At 30.2% G+C, this 16,289-nt stretch overlaps 3 protein-coding genes and 1 long non-coding RNA gene across 5 annotated transcripts; all 4 read right to left on the bottom strand.

Moving 5' to 3' along the window:
* Nucleotides 1-450: 450 nt before the first annotated feature.
* LOC108844432 (lipid transfer protein EARLI 1) lies at nucleotides 451-1,243 on the bottom strand. Its single transcript, XM_018617694.2, has one exon. It carries the CDS (start codon nucleotides 1,165-1,167, stop codon nucleotides 667-669), a length of 501 nt encoding a protein of 166 aa, XP_018473196.1. The 5' UTR covers nucleotides 1,168-1,243; the 3' UTR covers nucleotides 451-666.
* Nucleotides 1,244-10,315: 9,072 nt separating this feature from the next.
* On the bottom strand, nucleotides 10,316-10,960 carry LOC108844433 (lipid transfer protein EARLI 1-like). Its single transcript, XM_018617695.2, has one exon. The coding sequence runs from the start codon at nucleotides 10,873-10,875 to the stop codon at nucleotides 10,474-10,476; it is 402 nt and encodes a 133-aa protein (XP_018473197.1). The 5' UTR covers nucleotides 10,876-10,960; the 3' UTR covers nucleotides 10,316-10,473.
* Nucleotides 10,961-13,270: 2,310 nt separating this feature from the next.
* LOC108846838 (uncharacterized) lies at nucleotides 13,271-14,084 on the bottom strand. Of its 2 annotated transcripts, none has more exons than XR_001948826.2 (3): nucleotides 13,865-14,084; nucleotides 13,723-13,762; nucleotides 13,271-13,640 (listed from the first exon to the last, which is right to left on the bottom strand). It is a non-coding gene; the product is annotated as an uncharacterized LOC108846838 (long non-coding RNA). The 2 variants fall into 2 exon arrangements; XR_001948827.2 differs by having other exon boundaries at nucleotides 13,728-13,762.
* A 969-nt stretch (nucleotides 14,085-15,053) lies between these two features.
* LOC108846769 (putative lipid-binding protein AIR1B) lies at nucleotides 15,054-16,065 on the bottom strand. Its single transcript, XM_018619976.2, has one exon. The coding sequence runs from the start codon at nucleotides 15,919-15,921 to the stop codon at nucleotides 15,568-15,570; it is 354 nt and encodes a 117-aa protein (XP_018475478.1). The 5' UTR covers nucleotides 15,922-16,065; the 3' UTR covers nucleotides 15,054-15,567.
* Nucleotides 16,066-16,289: the final 224 nt, after the last annotated feature.

Raw genomic sequence — 16,289 nt, 5'->3', positions numbered from 1 at the left:
CTTCTCAGCATACCCTTAATAGATTTCGGTATCATCACATAAACCTTCCATTAAGGCTCATAAATTCACAACCACACATTCTCGGCCATATTTCAGAGGGTCCTAAGGTAATGAAATCACATAAACACCATTCAACCTTAATACACATGATTACTCATAAAACACTTGATCAAAAAAAAACTCATCAAACACTAGTACTCCAACCGCAAATCTACGGAGACACAAGAATAAAATGGCCACATACATAAGTTTTACTAATCGTACTTTAATTTGAGTAACCAACCTTTATTCTCAGCTGAAGATACTATGATGTTCAACTACACCACAATTTTCGAGAAGGGTCTAATTATCGTTTAATGTTTAACAGTTACATTTTTAAACGAGATTGTAATCGTTTGGTGATATCATAGTTTGGTATTATCTCAGTCTGAAGATTGTAACAATAATCCGAATGCAAGTGTTAAGTATATAAAAATAGGTATAGATGGCTAGAAAAACATACATGAACCAATGACGAGGAAAGTTTAAGAGAATATATAAAGTCTTACACATTTATTATATCACAAACAAAAATAAGATAAATATTAGACTGTAGCTTGCATGCATTTATTCAAACTGTAAATATTTCGTAGAGGAAACTGTGTTTGCGTCGTACGCATAGCTGATTTAAGTGCATTCAAAACCAGACGGAACCTTCTTGTTACACTTGTTGAGAAGAACGCTGAGAGATATTGGAACGTTAAGGTTGATCCCAAGAACGTTAGCCTTAAGAGCAGTGCAGAGACAGACCGCAGCCTCAAGGTCAACCAAACCTTGGACGACTGAGCAGCATCGTTCAGCTGATGGCTGACCCAATTGTATGTTTAGTAGGCCGCTTAGTACATTTCCGCATACACCGAGCTTCAGGGCATCTATTGGACAGTTTCCGGATGAGCCAGGGGTCCTCGGAGGTGTGGCCGGCCTAGGGTTAGGGTTAGGGTGTGGGACCGTTGGGACCGAAGGACTTGGGACTGAGGGACTTGGGACATGCTTGGGGGGCTTAGGACTTGGGACCGGCTTGGGTTTTGGACTTGGGCTGCAACCACAATTAGTTGCACCGGTTAAGGTGAAAAAGAGGATGTTGAGGGCGAAGAAAAGAGCAACAGAGGCCGAGTTTCTTGAAGCCATTCTCTTTTTCAAAAGTTGATAGACTTAGAGTTATAAGGATTATCTAGTGTGTTTGAGAAAGAGATGAAGAGAAATGAAGAGAAGTTGTGGGTATTTATAGGGTTTTACATGGGTGTGAAAATAGACTACCAACTTGTTTTAGTATAATCGATTATACACAATATATTTGTCATTCTACAGAAGTATATATATCAAATATTACTTGTTCCCCTCCACCACCGTTGTGTAGATTCATAGAACCGAACATCCAAATAATTTCGAACGTTGGTTTTGTACAATAATAAATAAATAATTTCATTTGTGCGTTCATGATAGTATTATTATTGAATTGTCAATGCTGTTATTATCACTACCATGATCATGAATTCAAGACCCCATTGCACATTTATTCAGAGTCTATGGTCATATTACATGAGAGCTTCTATAACTTTACATTTGTAGATAAAATCCCAGCCAATACAAAATGTTCTATGTGAATGTTTTCGAAATTTATAATCCTCGTGTTATTAATTTAGGAGGACATCAATATCCAGCATGATTCGGGTTAAGGTTAGAATCTCATTTGTCACGGAGTGTTTTATATGCTATATATGTATTAATTTTTGGATATACTACAAGTATTATATTTATAAAAAGAAAGCTAAAAGCCTTGGAAACATATCTCAAGTTATTTTTTATGTCAATCGGAGGATCATGGCATAGCCTTGTGCCTGGTCCAAAAAAACTTATATGTATTCTTTTCTCAATCTCATTATTTTGCCAGTATATATATTTTTATCTGAATTATTTTCGTTCTATAATTTTTTTTTTGTCAACTTTTTTCGTTCTATAATTAATACAGCTATTAAGCGTTTGTTTAAACCCAGTCCAACTTAAAGCATGAAACATACTAAACACAATATATTATTTTAAAAAAAATCATTGTTAGTTTTGGTCGGGTAAGTGACCGAAACTACGAACTGAGATCAGTATCAATCGATCTCTCAACATTAAACAAACAAAATTTTAGTTGGCCAAAATATCATCATTTCATCATCCCAAATTAATATGGTTGCGATCTTAATGAAGTTAGCCTGCAGAAAGCAAGTGTTGCTGGGTAGATATATATGTCTTAGTCCCTTTTATTTTTCGAATCGGACATAATTAATGATACCTCAAAAGGTAAAACCGCTTCTTATTGACATATCATCTTTTTATCATATCATCTAAATTGAAGGGGAATCCGGAACCAAGCAATTTCATACATTGTCGTCGGCAGAAACTTGGGCTGTATTTCTAGAAGAGAAGTAGAGAGATATATAAAACCACGTTTGTCCAAAAAAGAGAGGTAAAACGACGTAATACTTTTAAGAAACGTACTAGATAGGGAACGTTATCATTAATACACAGGACATCAATCTATTCCAGTAATGAATTTGCTGGAAGTCGTCTGCGCTTTGTACTATCCATCTTACTCTAATTCCTTTTTGTGTAATTATATTTTCCGATTTCTGACCAAAAATTAGGACCTTAGTTACAGTAGTTCTCAAAATATAATAAATAAACTAGATTTTGATCCGTGCAACCACGCATATATATTTTTTATTTTATAAATGTATAACTAAATATTTTAAATATATAAAATATATTTTAGTGTTTTATGTTGTTTAACTCTATAATCTGTTTTTTAAAAAAAATTTATTATTTGAAACTGTTAATATATAATGATTTATTATACGATATTATTTAAAAAAATTTATCGTCATATGATGTTTTTGATGTTATGGTAATAAGTTTTCTAATCTTTTTACTAAATTAAGTTTTCAAAATATTAAATCTTTTAATTTTTAGAATATTTTTTTCGTGTTGTATTTCAAAAAATTATACTTTAGGACCTATCATTTTATCTTTTGCAAAATTTGGAATATATAATTATGTGATTGGAATATCTTACATATTAAAACAGAAGTCACAGCCTCAATTCATATGTGATTTCTTAAAAAATTAATCCTCACTAGAAATCAGTTATCATTCATTTATTATTAATAATATGGCTTAATAATATATCATTCCTAATATAACCATCGACTCCTACAAAACCGGATTGGTTAACAAACCGATAGTTGATTCCTTATTATTATTTGATTCTTTATTAAATGTAATCCTATTATTCTAATTTTGAACATTTTATTTTCTTTACCTTACCATCAATCCAAATATTTATGTAAAAAATCAACATCTGCAAAGTTGTGCGGGTCGAAATCTACTTTATTTAAAATTGTATATTTAATCAATAGATTTGGAAAATTACATAACCATTTTTAAGTTTGAAGATTATATGACTTTTAAATATTGTTGTTACTACATTGTTGCATTAATTAATAAAACAATATTTGAAATTTTAGTAATTTTTTTGTATTTTTCAAAAAATATTGTTATAATTGTAAATATACAGTAAAGTTATTAAATTATTTTTATTAATATTTGTAATGAATATTAAAATTTCAAAATTTTCTAATAGCATATTTTAAATAACACATAAATTAATAACAAATTTAGTTATTAAATTTATACTCTGTAAATAATTAATTTTTTGTAATATATTGCATGGAGTTACAATATAATTATTAGACAATATATTTATGTGAGATACAAAAATATATGTTAAGAATTTTTTCTTGTAAAAAAATATTACATATTTAAAATTTTTAACTCATTTTAAAAGTGGTTGATATTTATTTATTTATTTATTTATTTAAATGAAAGCAATGTTTAAAAAGAAATTAGTTTACTTTATATATATATATATATATATATAATTTTGTTATATTTATTCCATATAGCATATCTAATTTAATACAATATAGACTATAATAAAGAAATTATGCTAATCACGAAATTAGTTAATGTATTATTTGAAAACAAATATTTAAAATTTTTGGTAAGATCTTGTTAGATTTGTGTAACACATTTTGTAGGCTTAGGTGTCATTAAAGTTATGAATATATGGAGTGTTTTATTAAGTTATAATAATTCTTTAGAATAAATATAATATGAATTTTTAGGAATATGTCCAACTTAAAATATCATACATGAATTAAAGTTATGACTTCTGTTTTAACAAACTGATATTTGATTCATTATTATTGTTTGATTCCTTATTAAATGTAACCTATTATTCTAATTTTGAACATTTGGTTTTCTTTACCTTACCATCAATCCAGATATTTATATATATAAAATGAAAATCAACATCTATACTGTTGTGCGGGTCGAAATTTAGTTTATTTTTAAAATTGTATATTTAGTCAACATATTTGAAAAATTACATAACTATTTTTAAGTTTGAAGATTATATGACTTTTAAATATTTTGTTACTAAATTGATGCATTAATTTATAATAACAATAGTTGAAATTTTGGTAAATTTTGGTTTTTTCAAAAAATATTGTTATAATTGTAAATAAACAGTAAAGTTGTTAAATTATTTGTTATTAATATTTGTAATGAATATTAAAATTTCAAAATTTTCTAATAGCATATTTTAAATAACACATAAATTAAAGGTTATTTATTAAAGGGAAATTTACTAAATATGACTCAAAACATGATTTTAAATGCAAACATATACTCAAACTTGAATCAAATGCAAAACTAACTTAAAAGCCTTGTGAAATTACACCTAGTTATTTGTGACCAAACAAAAAATAGAAGCTATTTTTACGAATATAACCCAGGAAGTCATCTAAGTCGTCTGAGGTGCTCGAAGTCGTCAAGACGACGTCTAGACCCTAAACATAACCCCTAAATTTGATTAACTAACTAAACACTTCATAAAATCAAATTAAACTACTGGTTATAACAATAATTTTTTTCACAACTACTAGTTTAAATTATTCTAGTGAATAATTTAAACCAGACGACTTACGTCCAAATATTCCCGTCTAAATTTTTTTTTTAAATTATTTTCCCGCTTAAATAATTTAAACCAGACGACTTATTTGTAAGTCGTCTGGGAAGTCTTCTATTTTAGTTTCCCGCTAAAATATTAAAGTCTTCAGGGCGACTTACAAGTAAGTTGTCTAGGAAGTCGTTTGAATCAAAAATATTTAACCTAATTGGATTTTTTGTCTCCCTATATAAAGAAAAATTTACACATTCTCTCTCCTCCTCTCAAATGGCTGCAACAAAAATGTAATGTTCATCATTCTAAAACTTTCCAACCTCTCTCTATTCTCTTTGAACTTATAAACACCAAGCTTTATATCAATTGATTGTTTTTGTCTCATGTCTTTCTCACTAATTTATCTTGTTTTTGCAGATTTTTCATCACATGGTTCTTATCTTCCACTCATTTAAAGGTAGATCTATTAATTTTAGATATGTATTGTTGTGTGTTCTATAAAGGTAGATTTATCCAATCTTCCACTCATTTTCTCTATTTTTAAACCATTTGAACGTTTTTGGATATGCATGTTTTTCAGATCTAGATTTCGATATGCATGATTTTCAGATCTGGAAGACTTCTCTGACGACTTACGTGTTAGTCGTCTAAAATATAATGCGTTAGATGATTTCCGGGAAGTCTACTTAAGTCGTCTGGACTTCGTGGAAGCAGTCTGATGGAGTCTTCTACCATGTCTTTTCATAATAGATCTGAGTATTTTGGTAAGTTTTTATGTTTGATTTTTCTTCATTTGGTAACTTCCTGTTGTATAAAGTTATTACCTTTTTCTCAAACTAAAGCTCTCCAAACCAACTCTAATCTCTTTGACTTGAAAACACCAAACCTTATATGAATTTTTCAGTTTTGTCTCATGTCTTTCTCACAAACCTATCTTTTTTTTGCAGGTTCTTAATCAGATGATTCTCATCTTCCACTCATTTAAATGTAGAATTATTAATTTTAGGTATGTATTTTGTGTGTAATAAAGGTATATTTGTCTAATATTCCACTCATTTTCTCTGTTTTAAGCCATTTGAACATTTTTTGATATGCAGGTTTTTTATATATCTGGGTTTGATATGCAGGTTTTTCAGATCTGGAAGACCTCTGGGACGACTTACCTATTAGTCATCTAAATTATAATGCGCTAGACGACTTCCAAGAAGTCTTCCAGACGACTTCCAAACGACTTCCAGGAAGTCTTCTAGACAACTTCCTGTAAGTCTTCTAACGAAGTCTTCTTCCATATCAAGTGGAGTCCAAACTTGTCTTTGTTGAGGAATGATCTATAATAGTTTTGTTTGTCGTCTGTTTTGTAATTTGCATGTGTACTCCTTTAGTTGTGATTTTTTTTTGTAAAATTAGTAATAATATTTCCCAAGATGTAATATATGTGCTAACAAAGTGTTTACACATTTACAAATCGTTGAAATAATATACTTCAATAGCCTTTTTCTTATCTTTGGATCTCCCATATGCAATAATAAGCTCGAGTGGCCTTCTTCTCAACTTAATAAACAAGAATGTAGGTAGCCTCATATTGATACAACATTTTAAGAAGCATTTTAACCCTTTTTCTAACTCATAACAATAATCATAATTGGTGTCTATAACAATAATATTTAAGAGATGAAAACAAACAATAGAAACTAGTCAAAGCATACCATATTTTTCACAAGTTTGTGTTAAAAAACTTAGTCAAATTTAGTAAAACTGAGGGGAAAAACATATTTTGAAAATATGAGTTTTACATGTTTTGAAATTACTTAACACTCTTAAAAATACCAAGTTATTCAAAAACTAGCGTAGAAGACTTAAAAACTAACGGAGAAGATTTCCACGGAAGTCTTCTCAGATCAGTTAGAAACTTTAATTAACATGAATGTTGGTAACCTCATAAATATCACCAATTAAGTTATAAATTTCATTCAGTAGTCCTAACATTAACTAATATACATGAATTAACAAAAATATTAAAAAGTCTTTATAGATTTAGAGAAAATGGAAGTTTATTAAACATTGACGCAGACGACTTCCACGGAGCTCGACGACTTCTAGGAAGTCGTCCATTTAGGTTAGTTTTGCAATTGATTCTAACCTAGACGACTTACAGGTTAGTCGTCCAATTTGGTTTGATTTCTAACCTAGACGGGGAAAACATGTTAGTTTTGCATTTGACCAGAATGTGTCAGAAATTTGACTTTTCCTGGACGGCTTAAAAGTAAGCCATCCCTTAAAAAATTTAAAAAAATTAATATTTTGTTTTTTAGACGACTAACTTGTAAGTAGTCTCATGTTAGTTTTGCAATTGAAATATTAAACAATTTTTTTTTTCTAGACGACTTACACGTTAGTCGTCTCGAGCTTTTTTCCTAGACGACTAACTTGTAAGTCGTCCAAAATAAGCAAGGTTTGACTAGAATCTCGGAATAAAATTCTGGACGACTTACATGTAAGTCGTCGGACGGACGACTTCTGTGTAACTCGTCTAGAAATAAATCTTTTTTGTTTAATATTTCAATTGCAAAATTAACATGAGACAACTTACATGTAAGTCGTCTAGAATTTTTTTATTTTTAATTTTCTACTCGACGACCAACTTATAAGTCAACCAGGAAAAGTCAAATTTCGGACACATTCCAGTCAAATACAAAACTAACCTTTTTTCCCTCAATGACTTATCGATTTTTTTTATCAAACAAAGTTGGACGACTAACCTGTAAGTGGTCTAAAAAAACAATTAAAAGTCAATTGCAAAACTAACCTCTGCTTTGACCAGACGACTTTCAGTTAAGTAGTCTACAGCCTGGAAGTCGTCTGGCTATAGACGACTTACCTGGAAGTTGTCTGGCTGTAGACAACTTAACTAGAAATCGTCTGGACGAATAGATCTGGAAAAACTCTTGATTCATAGTTTCAACCAGTGAGATAACATGTTTAGCACACAGAAGTCTTCTCCAAACACCCATAATCTCAAAAAAGTGACCCATCAAGAATCTTAAGCTTAAATGGCTTTATGAACCATAAAAATTTGAGAATCAAAATCTCGGGTTTTTTGGATGAATATGGAGAGAAAGTGAAAAAGATGTTGTTTTTAGCTAATAAGAATTGAGAAAGAAGAAGTGTAAATCGATTTGAGGTGCATTAAGAGCTTCAAATTGGTTGTTCATGGTGATTGGTGTATTGATACCAATGACAATCTTGTAAATATTTGAAGATGATGACGTTGAGAGAGTAAAAATGTCATTTTCAAAAAAAAAACGTTAATGGTATTTTCGTAATAATGTGAACTTGTGGGGTAAATAGGGTAAAACAAAAATTCAAAAAAAAATCATGGGTTTTGAATATTTGTTAAGTCAAAAGAATTCAAAACCAGTAATTACAATAAATTCATGTTTTGAGTCATTTTTGCAAAGAACCCTTTACTAAATTTATACTGTGTAAATAAAATAAATAAAATAATTATATATAATTATTAGACAATATATTTATGTGAGGTACGAAAATATATGCTAAGATTTTTTTTCTTGTAAAAAAATATTACATGATTTAAATTTTTTAACTCATTTTAAAAGTGGATGATATTTATTTATTTATTTAAATGAAAGCAATTTTTAAAAAGAAATTAGATTACTTTACTAATATATATAATTTTTTATATTTATTCCATATAGTATATCCCAGACATGAAATTAGTTAATTTTTTATATTAATTTATAATAAAATTATAATGCTTATCATGAAATTAGTTAATGTATTATTTTTTAAAAAAAATTAAACTTTTTGGTAAAATCTTGTTTTATTTTTTTAACCGATTTGATAGGCTTAGGTGTCATCAAAGTTATGAATATATGGGATATTATAGTAAATTATAATAATAATTGAGAATAAATATTGGTTTTTTACAAAAAAACCCCTCAATGTGATTTTTTTTTTTGCAATTTTATCCGTGATCTCCAAAACTCACTGGTCAAACTGTCAACTGTTGGTCAACCCGCAATATAACCCTCTACGGTATATATGTATACATGTCTGTGTATAATTTTAACGGATGCCTAATACTACGTCGTTTTAGATGTGTTTATTGGTTAAAAATTTATCTAGTGACGCATTGAACTGCTTACCTTTTGACAAAGTCGCCTAACACATTACCAAATTTGACCAAAACTGCTTTGTTGAATTGGGAAACATACGCACTTATATTTATTAAATCAAATTGAGATTCTTTGTTCTTTTCCAATTCTGTTGTTCTTTTTTTTTTTTTTAATAACCCGGTGTATCCTGGCATTCACCGAGGTGGATCCAGACTAGCGGCGAGTGTCCGTATCAGCCTACATTATCGGCCGGAGTACGACTCGGTCACCGAATGCTGGAGGAGCCCAGATTTTAAATTTAACCCCCAGTGGCCAGCGGAATTCGATTCTATTGATCCATTGATGCTGCTGTTGTTCTTCCCCAATACGAGTTTAATAATTCAATCGATTCCATGGCGATTTTGTTGATCGAATAGTGAGATTGTATTGTTCAAAAAAATCTGGGTTTTGTATTCAAAAGCATAGATTCAATCAATCTAAAAGTTCTGGGTTTTGCTTTGGCATCTCTAAGAATAGTTTTGTCTATTAACAATGTTCATGAGGATCAACTTCTATCAAACCCACCTTCCATCTATCCGATTCATTCTCCTGATTTTAACTTCATTCACGGTGAATGTTGATTAAATATTCAGCAACAGTTTAGAATGTAAACATGAACAAGGTAACTTATTTGTACAAAAATTGTTATAGCCCATTTGGTTAGGTGTTCTGGGTTCAATTCCAAAGGTCAAACAGTTTGAACCATTTTTTGCATTATTTTGTTCTTTATAAAAATCCAAAACGACGTAGTATAGATAACATATATACAGAAACATACTGATTACAAAATCTATACACAGTCGAGGATTATATTGCGGGTTGACCAGCACTTGACGGTTTGACTCGTGGATTTTTGAGATCACGGATAAAATTGCAAAAAAAAATTACATTAAGGGTTTTTTGCAGTTCTCTGCAGTTCCTACAAACATCTGGAGAATTTCTTAGTCTGATCGATTTATTTTAACGGATATATCAGGTCAACATAATTTTTTTAGTTTTAAAAAAAATTATTTGTTCTTTTAATCTGCATAATAAATCTATTAAATGAATAATTTTTGGATAACTTATGCGGAAACAAGAAGCCGGTTAATTACTTTAAATTATGAACTTCAAAAGCGGATATAATAAAAGAAGTACAAGTAACATTTATTCGATTACAAATTGAAAATAACAATTTCAAAGAATGATATTAAGATAGATGAATATTAAAATAGAGATTATATATCAATCAAAGCATTGATAGGTAGATCAAGCACATATGAATCCACGAGGGGTCTTCCTGCCACAAGCATTAAGAAGAAGACTGAGAGAGACGGGAACATTAAGCTTAATCCCTAGAACATTTGCCTTTAAGGCGGTACAGAGACAAGCCGCAGCCTCTAGATCAACCAAACCCTTAAGGAGTGAACAACAAGGCTTGACTGGTGGCGTACCCAATTCGATTTTGAGAAGATCCTTTAGTACATTGGCACAAACGCCAAGTTTGAGGGTTTTTCTTGGGCAGCTTCCTGAGGAGGATGGAGTTGGGGTGGGCTTGGGTTTAGGTTTGGGAATAGAACCGCAGCCACCGCCACAAGCAGTAGTTAGAGTGAAAAAGAGGATGTTGAATGTGAGGAAAATTATAAGGGAGGCTGAGATTTTTGAAGCCATATTTCCAAAGATATAATTCAATTGAGCAAGTTTTAAGCTGGAAGTGTTGCTTTAGAGAGTGGTGGTGAAGTATAATGAAGAGAGGATGTTTGTATATATATTATGGAGTTGGGGTGGGATTGCAAGGTGTTGGACAGTTAAATAAAGCTGTCATACTAAATAATATTGAGCAATTATGAACTTCTTTGATATTTTAGTGACATTGGAACATTGTTTTATTAAGTGGTTACAATAAACTGTTTCTTTAATATATCATTGAGAAATATGTACAATTATGGAACCTTTGTTTTTTTGAACTCTCAAATTTGATTAGTGAAAAAGGGTTCTACGGGAGACTCCTGGATATCAAGTCTCTATTCTTATCATTCTGTATTCTCTTCTCTTTCATTCCTAGAGAGCTTAATGTTATGGTTTGTTCTCTTGAAAAGAGTGCTTTTCATTCTTCTCTACTGCTGTCATGGAACTTATTTAGTAGTGACAACCTTAAGGATAACTCGTTGATCTTTAATTTATCAATTTTATTGAAAGATAACTTGCTTGTTTTAATTTGTCAATTTTATTGAAAGATAACATGTTGATCGTTGTTTTACTAACAATGGATCGTTGTTTTATTAAGTAGATAAGATAAATTGTTTTATTTAATTATTATTCTTTTATTAATAGTAATAATTAAATATTATAATTTTTATTTCTAAAATTTCATTTATTTGATTTTTCAAAATTAAAGCTAATATTGTTACCAAATATTGGTTTCCCAACTAATATTATAAAAAATAAATAAATATTTAAATATTAAATGGCTAAAGGTAAAACGGTATTTTGTACAATTCGTGTCACAGTTAAACTTGCTGGCTAAAATTAACTAGATTTAAATTGGAATCCATGCACATGTTTAGAATAATTACTCGTTCCCATTTGTAGCTGGCGTCTGGCGATTGTGTTTGAAGATTGGTAATTTGGAATTTTATGATCACACAGTCTGGCTGTTCATGTGTATTGGATTTTGCTTCTTCTTTTATTGTAACTGTCCTGATCATAATATCACTAGTGCTAAAATGTTCAACAATTCACATTACTTCCGGTTTTAAAAAAGAGTGTAAACCATAGTAGATCTGACGGAACCAAAAAGGATAATCAAATACCTTAACGAGTTTTATTGACCTCAAATTTAAACTTACAAATTGTGGATATTGATACAAATCCCTATATACTAAAGCACAAGTCGCATGTCCACTAAAATATTGACATATGGAATTGTTTTACAAAAACAAAAGAAAAAAGTCGACTGGTTTCTTTTTCCATCTCCTATTTTCCTGCAATTCTAACTACCCAATTTCTTTTTTAATGTTAACATCCCACGTTTTATAATCAAACTGTTTTTTTCTCTCAGCGTCTCAATAAAGAACTTCTCGAACAGTTTGTTTCTATCTTTTCTTCGAGCAAATTTCTTTTTTTGAGTAAAGAACTGTTTTTACCTCTTAAACGATCATTATTGTAAAGAACTTCTCAAACTTTTTATTGCTCTTCCTTTTAGTATATATTCTCACATTCAGTTTCCTTAAACTCAACTATATTTATCAGCAACGAAGGTAACAAAGTCCTTTTCTATTTCTTTTATCTACAAGTTGATTTCGTAAAATGGAGAAAATGAAACACTTCAAATTTAGTATTTACATTTGTTGCAAACAAGAAATCAGGAATCCACTCATTAGTTTGCATAAATAATTTTAAATAACGACAGAAAAGCAGTATTAGTTTTTCAAGTTTTTTTTTTGTTGATGAAATGAGAATATTATTAATAAACAAAAAGATCAATTATTTCCCCTGTTCATCTAAGAAATACTTTAAAATTAGTATTGGCATTCGCTGCAAAATATATTTTCTCTTCAAAGCTCGATTCCATGTTTGCTACTTTAATAACAGTTAAGGAAAACAAAAGAAATGAAAAAATAGGAAAAAAATGTAGCCAATTAAAAAATATACAGAGATTTTTAGGAATTTAGAGATGAACGTGTTTGTAAAAAATGGAAAAGAAAATTCTCAAATGTGATTATTGTAGAACTTAAGCATTATCTACAAATATTGCAATACATATTAATATCTAACAATCAATTTTGCTACAAATCATACTATTTTAACATAATAATTTTTTTCCCGTACGTAGTACGGGGTAGTATACTAGTAATTTATATATTAGTTTTGGTTTTTATAAAATTTAATCTGGGTCTCAACATCATTTTTTTAAAATGATGGTTCTTATTATATACTAGTATTGATCCCGTGCTATGCACGGACATTTATTTTTATAACTCTATTCATTTTTTATAATTTACACTTGAAATTTTTATTTGGAGGGTTATGTAATTTACCTTGGAAATAAATGTTATTGATAGAGTTATATTCGCTGGTAAACTTAAAAGTAACTAAAATTATGTTGTTTATATTACAACAGTCCAATATGCATGGACACAAGATGAAAGTTATATAATAATATATTTATCAAAACCAAAAAAAAATTACATATAAAAATCACCATAAACACACAAATAAATAATAAGAAAAACCAACCTGATCAGATCAGGTCTTGATCTAGAGAGTAGACATTATTTTTTCTTGTTTTCTTTACCAGCTGAGTTTCTTAGATCCCATTTTGTTGTCTTTTAATTATCCCCCCCCCCCCAATTTTTTTTCCTTCTTCTTGTGGTGATTCTTTAATTTCGCAGGGGCTTTGGACGTGTGTGACTCTGTTATTTCCTGAACTATTGCTGCAACAACAAATTAACATAGTTCAGAAAATCGAAATTGATTTGGTCCATTTAAAAAAATGTTACTACAGATCTTGTTTACCTCACCTTCTTCACTATGAAGTATGTAGCTTTTATCATATCTGTAAAAGAAAAAAAGTTATAAATAAGTCAAAAGAGTAAAAAGTTCATGAAAAAATATTAATTTGGAAATGAAGAGTTTGGATGTTTTTAGTTTCACAAACCTGAATATAAGTCTTCATCCTCCAATTTTGAATACGCTCCAACCTATCCATAGCATATTCTTTTGCTCATTGTTGTGCCACTGTTTGGCGAGAAATTATTTCCATCATCTAAAATTGTAGATTTGACAGTTTAGATACTATCATTGGAAGTTTTGGATAGATAAGGTTACAAAAATTTCAGAATAAATCAGCTGAGCTATTGGAGAAAAGTAACTTGCAATTTCTAAATGAGGTTCTTCAATATATAGCAGCAACGTGAGTGAGTCAACTTTTCCTGTACCCCTATTTTCCTACACACAATCTCCTATGGGTTTCATTAGTCTTCTATACCCTTTTTTCATAATTCTATTTTTGATCAAAACACAAAATTCCTAATCAAAGATTCCCCCTCTTCAAAATTATACCCTAACCCCCCCCCCCTATGGATTAGTGAATCCATGGGTAAGTATTTAACTTCTATACCTTTCAAATTTGAAAAAAAAATATTTTAAAATCGTTTTTTAACCCTATTTTGATGATTTTCGTGAAACTATGAAAAAACAGTTTTTTGATTTTTGAAATATTTTTATCAAATTCTATAAATCAAATAAAAAATATTCACGTTTCCGATTTAATTTTATGATTTTTTGTTAGACACATAAAATTAAAAGAAGAAAACTGTCTAATAGAGATTGAGGAATGAGAAATAGGGGCATGAGAGGAATTGCCTCAACGTGAGTTGGTTTCAAAAAGAGATCATAGGTGTAGTATGAGAAATATCAGAGATTTCAGTTTTTTTAAGAAGAAAAAATTAATAGAAATCAGTTGATAAACGATATTTCTTTTGCATTGGATTTTTTTCTTGCATTTTTATTTTTCTTTAAATTGTAAAGTAGTTTCCATGTGTCAGATTTTTATTGGTCAAATGACATGTGCTTTAGTATGTAAAGGATTTGAACCAAATCACATATTAGGACTGTAATAAATCTCTTTTTCTGTTATTTTACTTGAGTAAAAGTTCTGATAAAATGTTAAGTTTCATAGGCTTTGGACCTAAATTAATTCTAAATTAGTTAATCAATCAAGTCCATTTATATATATTAGTTTTCGAACAGTTGAAATTTTTGGGTTGGGATCTCACCACCAACATGTCTATTCGCTATTCAAACAAAGGCCCATGTATTCGTGTGGCCAAGAGTTTTTCCTAAAGCCTAAGTTCCGTCCTTAAGAAATTTGGTCAATCACACTTATATTCACGTCGACAAAGGAATGAAAAAAAGAGGCGAAGATATATATTGCTGAAGCCCTTTTACAAAAGAAAAGAATAAAAGATATATATTGCTGCGAAATGATGTGGTTATGTGGACAAAAAGAGGATTAATTGAAGCCTAGATTTTAATCAAAAAGAAACGAGAAAACTAACTTGTGTGATGCAGCCTGCTAAATATTGCATAAGGGCATATGGATTTCATACGGAACACCCAAATACTACTTCATCTCATGGCTTGCTTTATAACCGGAGATCCGTGTACTGAATTGGAACACGGGAAGAACACGGGAATAGTGTGAGAGGAGGTTATTGAAAGGTTAATTTATGGATTTTTATTGTAATCATACATATTTGTAGTATTAATATTGTTAATGGCTTAGACATGAATCTAGCTTTGAATATAGTTAGACGAAATCTTCTCCAGAACATATACAAAAATCTGAATAAATTGTAGCTATGTTGGGCAACGAAATCCATCGGGAAGGGTTCCTCCACAGGCGTTGAGGGCCAAGTTAAGGTGAATGGGAGTGTTGATGTTGATGCCGAGACTGCTGAGCTTAAGCGCGGTACAGAGGCAAAGCGATATATCAAGATCGATTAGACCTAAGAGAATAGAGCAACAAGGCCTCATAGCTGGTGCGCCAAGATTCAAGTTGATGAGGTTGAGAACATTTGCACATGTCGAAAGTTTGAGCTGGTCTCTTGGACAAGTATTTTCTGCCATAACAAGGGGAATGAGGTTCAGATCAAGGAAGAGAACATTGATTACGAGTAATAAAACAAGTATGGTTGAGGTTTTTGCAGCCATATGTAGCGGATCTCGATTTGTTATTTTTATTTTGTATATGATATATGTATATGTTTGTTACTTTCAGCTATGGAGAAATACAGATGTGAAGGAAGGCTTATTAATAGTTTTTATTATTATTAGAGATTGCTGATCTAGAGTCTAACTAGGACCAGATAATGTATAGTTGGAGAGTTTGTACTGTTACTATTAGGTAAGCAGGATTGTGTATATTTTTGATATGGCTCTTCCGATTACTTTAATATTAGAAGGGCTATGCATAGATCTAAGCATTTTACCCAATCCCGAATCTATATACGGACTCGACCCGAAAAATTCAAGTCGAAATCAGAACGAAAGTAGTAAAGTATCCAAATGGATATTGGTTT

Source organism: Raphanus sativus, chromosome 3, assembly GCF_000801105.2.
Source record: "Raphanus sativus cultivar WK10039 chromosome 3, ASM80110v3, whole genome shotgun sequence".
Lineage (NCBI taxonomy): Eukaryota > Viridiplantae > Streptophyta > Magnoliopsida > Brassicales > Brassicaceae > Raphanus > Raphanus sativus.
This window is presented reverse-complemented; position numbering and strand designations above follow the sequence as displayed.